Here is a 6071-nt window from a genome sequence, read left to right as displayed (position 1 = left end):
AACTCTTTCTGGCCAAACCACAGTAACAATACAACAGACTGTCCAAATTTGCACCGGCCAGAAAGAAGATACATCTTTACCTGCAAGCGTGCATAGCCATAATCCAATCTAAAGGCACAATCGCCTACAAAGACACATTCTATGTATTAGGAGTGTGGAAAATATTTGGTGGCTATTGTATTTTATTGTTAATACAGAAATAAAACGTGCAAAATACTGCACACATATAAAGTGTGTGAGAAAAACACAAGTGCTTTAACAGCCATGTTGGCCCATCAGGAAATACAGTCATGGGATGTAGACAAATATATACCCGACCCACAGAGACTAACCAAGAAAGAAGAATCATACACATGCAGCAAGAGCTTTAGTTTGTCATCACTACTCAAGCTTCATCAGCACACGAACACAGGACAAAAACCAGTCAAGTGCAATGAATGTGTAAAGTGCTTTAGTCAGTTATCACACCTTCAAAGACATAATCAAACACACACAGGGGAAAAGTCATTTAAATGCAGTGAATGTGTGAAGAGCTTTAGTCGAATATCAAAGCTACAAAGTCATCAGCGAACACACACGGGGGAAAAACCCTATCATTGTAATGAATGTGACCGCAGTTTTAGTTACTCTTCAGCATTAAGGATTCATCAGCGAACGCACACAAGAGGCAAACCATTCAAGTGCAATGAATGTGTCAATAGCTTTAGTCGGTTATCAAACCTCAAAACACATCAGCAAACACACACAAGGGAAAAGCCATTCAAGTGCAGTAAATGTGGGAAGAGCTTTAGTCGATTATCAAACCTACGAAGACATCAACAAACACACACAAGGGAAAAGCCATTCAAGTGCAGTGAATGTGCAAAGTGTTTTACTTTCTCGTCACACCTACAAAGCCATCTGTGGAACCACATAGGAGAAAAAAGATTCAAGCGCAGTGAATGTGCAAAGTGCTTCAGTAAGTCATCACACCTACAAAATCATCTGCGAACACACACAGGAGAAAAGCCATTTAAATGCAGTGACTGTGGGAAGAGCTTTAGTCGATTAGATCACCTACAAAGACATCAGCGAACACACTCTGAGGAAAAACCATACCAGTGCAGTGATTGTGGGACGAGCTGTAATCGATTAGAAAATCTACAAACACATCAGCGAATACACACAGGGGAAAAACCATACCATTGCAATGAATGTGAAAGCATTTTTACTCGTTACTCAACATTAAGGATTCATCAGCGAACACACACAGGGGAAAAGCCATTCAAGTGCAGTGACTGTGCAAAGTGCTTTAGTCACTTATCAACTCTCCAAACACATCAGCGAACACACACAGGGGAAAAACCCTATCATTGTAGTGAATGTGACAGTAGTTTTCACGGCTCTTCAGCATTAAGGTATCATCAGCGAACTCACACAGGAGAAAAACCATTCAAGTGCAATGCATGTCTAAAGAGCTTTAGTCGATTATCAGTGCTACAAAGCCATCAGCGAACACACACAGGGCAAAAACCATTCAAGTGCAGTGAATGTACAAAGTGCTTTAGTCAGTTATCAGACCTAAAAAGTCATCAGCGAACACACACAGGGGAAAAACCATTCAAGTGCAGTGAATGTGGGAAGAGCTTTAGTCAATTATCAGTGCTAAATGGTCATCAGCGAACACACACAGGGGAGAAACCATTCAACTGCAGTGAATGTGGGAAGAGCTTTAGTCACTTATCAAACCTCCAAACACATCAGCGAACACACACAGGGGAAAAACCCTATCGTTGTAGTGAATGTGACAGTAGTTTTCGCGGCGCTTCAGCATTAAGGATTCATCAGCGAACTCACACAGGAGAAAAACCATTCAAGTGCAATGAATGTGTCAAGAGCTTTAGTCAATTATCAGTGCTACAAAGACATCAGCGAGCACACACAGGAGAAAAACGATTCAACTGCAATGAATGTGGGAAGAGCTTTAGTCACTTATCAAACCTCCAAACACATCAGCGAACACACACAGGGGAGAAGCCCTATCATTGTAGTGAATGTGACAGTAGTTTTCATGGCTCTTCAGCACTAAGGTATCATCAGCGAACTCACACAGGAAAAAAAACATTAAAGTGCAGTGAATGTCTGAAGTGCTTTAGCCGATTATCACATCTACAAAGTCATCAGCGAGCACACACAGGGGAAAAACCATTCAAGTGCAATGAATGTCTAAAGAGCTTTAGTCTGTTATCACATCTACAACGTCATCAGCGAACACACACAGGGGAAAAACCCTATCATTGTAGTGAATGTGACAGTAGTTTTAGCAGCTCTTCAGCATTAAGGTATCATCAGCGAACTCACACAGGAGAAAAACCATTCAAGTGCAATGAATGTTTAAAGAGCTTTAGTCAATTATCAGTGCTACAAAGTCATCAGAGAACACACACAGGGGAAAAACCATTCAACTGCAGTGAATGTGGGAAGAGCTTTAGTTACTTATCAAGCCTCCAAACACATCAGCGAACACACACAGGGGAAAAACCCTATCCTTGTAGTGAATGTGACAGTAGTTTTCGCAGCTCTTCAGCATTAAGGATTCATCAGCGAACTCACACAGGAGAAAAACCATTCAAGTGCAATGAATGTGTCAAGAGCTTTAGTCAATTATCAGGGCTACAAAGACATCAGAGAACACACACAGGGGAAAAACCATTCAACTGCAGTGAATGTGGGAAGAGCTTTAGTCACTTATCAAGCCTCCAAACACATCAGCGAACACACACAGGGGAAAAACCCTATCATTGTAGTGAATGTGACAGTAGTTTTCGCGGCTCTTCGGCATTAAGGATTCATCAGCAAACTCACACAGGAGAAAAACCATTCAAGTGCAATGAATGTGTCAAGAGCTTTAGTCAGTTATCAGGACTACAAAGACATCAGCGAACACACACAGGAGAAAAACCATTCAAGTGCAATGAATGTGGGAAGAGCTTTAGTCACTTATCAAGCCTCCAAACACATCAGCGAACACACACAGGGGAAAAACCCTATCATTGTAGTGAATGTGACAGTAGTTTTCGCAGCTCTTCGGCATTAAGGATTCATCAGCAAACTCACACAGGAGAAAAACCATACAAGTGCAATGAATGTGTCAAGAGCTTTAGTCAGTTATCAGGACTACAAAGACATCAGCGAACACACACAGGAGAAAAACCATTCAAGTGCTTTGAATGTACAAAGTGCTTTAGTCAGTTATCACACCTTCAAAGTCATCAGCAAACACACATGGGGGAAAAACTATTCAACAGCAGTGAATGTGGGAAGAACTTTAGTCATTTATCAAACCTCCTAACACATCAGCGAACACAGAGACTCCGGAAAGAACTTAAGAACATCAAAAATAATATTGACCTATCTGAGGACATAGACAAGAGCAGAACAGTGCAGTTATTGTGAGAGGAATGAATTACGGAAAAAGATTTTAATTCAAATTATGTGGGACATTGAAATGCCAGATGATAGAACACGGACTAGCAGTAAAGAAGGAAAACAGATAACAGTATTTGCAGGATTATAAAAGTGTTTGTTTTCAGTGATTGTTCACTTCCGTACACATAGCAAAGCGACATGATGTACCAGGATTAGGCGTGGGCGGAAAATCCGTTCCGCTCGCGGATTTTGCGGATTTTCGGGAAATCCGCAATCCGCGAGATTTGCGAATTTCCCGCAAAATCCGCAAATCCGCGAGCAGCGGATTTTGCTCGCACTGCTCGCACTGTTCGCGTGAGTTCGCACCCCGCGAATAAGTGCAAAATTGCAGAAATACGATCTTAGCAAAACTGAAAGTAACTACTTACCAGGTTCAAAAGTTCAGGCTCATCATTAGTAGCCATTTCCTGGAGTGCTTCCTGAGGGGCCCCTCCAGAGTTCAGTTGCCAGTTGAAACTATTATGTGACCCTGCTCTGAACCTCAGAATAGTTACACATATGCCACAAAGGTCCTGAATTACAGCTAAGGGAGACAAGCAGGAGCCAGGCTGGAAGTTAAAATCCATTAATCAGCCCCTAATTCATTATTGTCAGTTGGGGCAGGGCAGGTGTTGTAACTAATTTTGCAACAATGAAAGCACTTAGCAAGTGCAAAAGATCACTAATCAGGGCGCACTAAGGAAGCAGGTGCCAGCTAAAAAAATATTCTGTGACACATGAATCAGCCCCAAATTAATTCAGGTCACTTGAGGCAGGGAAGGTGTGCTTTGCTTTGCCGAAAATAATGTACACTGGACAACCAGAGGGTGTGGTGATGAAACAGAGGGTGGCATGGGTGGGCCAGAGGGTGGCATGAGTAGTCAGAGAGTGGCAGTGGTGACAGAGAGTGGCAGTGATGAAGAAGAGTGTCCCAAACAGGCTGGACACGTAGAAACAACAAGTTCGCGAAACTTGCGACCCGACAGGTAAGTTCGCAATTTGCGAAAGTGTACAAAACCCTCGCGAACTGGCAGAAACACGGGCGAACACAAAAAAAAAAAAAATCCGCAAATTCGCGGGAATTCGCGGATTTTGCGGATTGCGAATCCGCAAATCCGCAAAATTCGCGAACGCGAGATCCGCAAAATTCGCTCATGCTTAACCAGGATACACAGTGGGAGGCAAGTACAATGTGGACTAAAAGAAAAGAAAAATTGTTGATTTTTATTTGGTGAAGAAGAGATACAAAGAAAACCATTCAATCACACCTGATCACACTATCTGTAAAAGCAACACTGAACAATACTGGGACTAACAACAATATTTTCAGCTAACATATCGGATTAATGATAAAACCTATAAACCAAACACACCCAGAGTTGACATGTTGTCAGGGCTCTGGAGATGAGAAACTTCATTGGTAAAATGTAGGTATTACTATTAACAAATGCCACTGCAGTATATGTCATGAACTAAAGCGAAGCACAAGTGTTCAAGAAATAACCTATTTTTAGATATAAAAGAGCATATACCTTGTTTTTGAGTATCGTTTACTGCATCTTTAACACTCTGGTATCGGTTGATGGATCAGCTCGTGCCACGGGCCTTATAACTGAAGGAATCAAAATATTATTACATTACCATAAAACTATGGGGCTATTCTTACCAATTAGCCCCTTCCCAATTACCAATTATCAATAATCAATCAGATGGCAGTGGAGAACACCAATTCATCTTCAAAGAAGAAGCTCCTTTTTTTAAATCAGTGATACAATGGTCACGCTATATAGATGATATTATTTTTATATGGGACAGTGATCAAAATTCCTTATCAGAATTTACACAATGGCTCAATCTATGCGATGAGAATCTAGTGATGTAGAAATTGAATTTCTAGATATCAAACTGAAACATGAAAACTATGCACTCTATGTAGATCTCTATACTAAGCCCACAGCGCGAAATACAATATTACATCACAGTAGCTTCCACCCTCTGAAACAAAAAAATGCAATCCCATTTGGACAATTCCTACGACTTCGTCGTAATTGCACTAAAATCAGCGATTACGACACTCGTAGTGAAGATATGAAAACCAAATTTATAAACCGAGGCTACCCACATCGAGTCATTCGGGATGCATATAAGAGAGCACATTTCTTTGATCGCCAATATCTGCTATCAAAGGAAACTGAACCTGCGAAAAATAATCTGATTTCTGTCACAAGACATTCTGTCCTCAATGACCAAATTAGGGAAATTATCAGTTCTCACTGGTATCTGCTCAACATAAACAGGACACAATCAGATAAAATACAAAAACCCATGTTCGCGTATAGAAAGAACAAGAACATCAGGGATATTGTAGTACGGTCGAGGATGCCCCCCCCTAAACCAATACTACAACGTGGCATTTTTGACTCTCGCCCCATACATGGAAACTTTAAATGTGTCGGATGCAAGTCATGTGCCCAATGCATAGTGGACAATTCAATATCTTACAATGGCATTACTGTGGCAAGCCATGGTATAAACAATTGTAAAACCAAGAACTTGATATATCTCCTGTTATGTCCATGCGAGAAAGCCTACGTTGGGGAAACTTCCAGATCCCTGAACACTCG

The 6071-nt window shown here is 41.2% G+C and overlaps 1 protein-coding gene across 1 annotated transcript; it reads left to right on the top strand.

Moving 5' to 3' along the window:
- Positions 1-212: 212 nt before the first annotated feature.
- LOC147662622 (uncharacterized) lies at positions 213-3500 on the top strand. Its single transcript, XM_086951042.1, has one exon. It carries the CDS (start codon positions 265-267, stop codon positions 3433-3435), a length of 3171 nt encoding a protein of 1056 aa, XP_086807168.1. The 5' UTR covers positions 213-264; the 3' UTR covers positions 3436-3500.
- The last annotated feature ends 2571 nt before the right edge of the window (positions 3501-6071 follow it).

The sequence above is a fragment of the Lissotriton vulgaris genome, unplaced genomic scaffold, assembly GCF_964263255.1.
Source record: "Lissotriton vulgaris unplaced genomic scaffold, aLisVul1.2 SCAFFOLD_1779, whole genome shotgun sequence".
In the NCBI taxonomy this organism is placed as follows: Eukaryota; Metazoa; Chordata; class Amphibia; order Caudata; family Salamandridae; genus Lissotriton; species Lissotriton vulgaris.
Note: the sequence above shows the minus strand (reverse complement) of the source record. Positions and strands in the feature narration are given on the sequence as shown.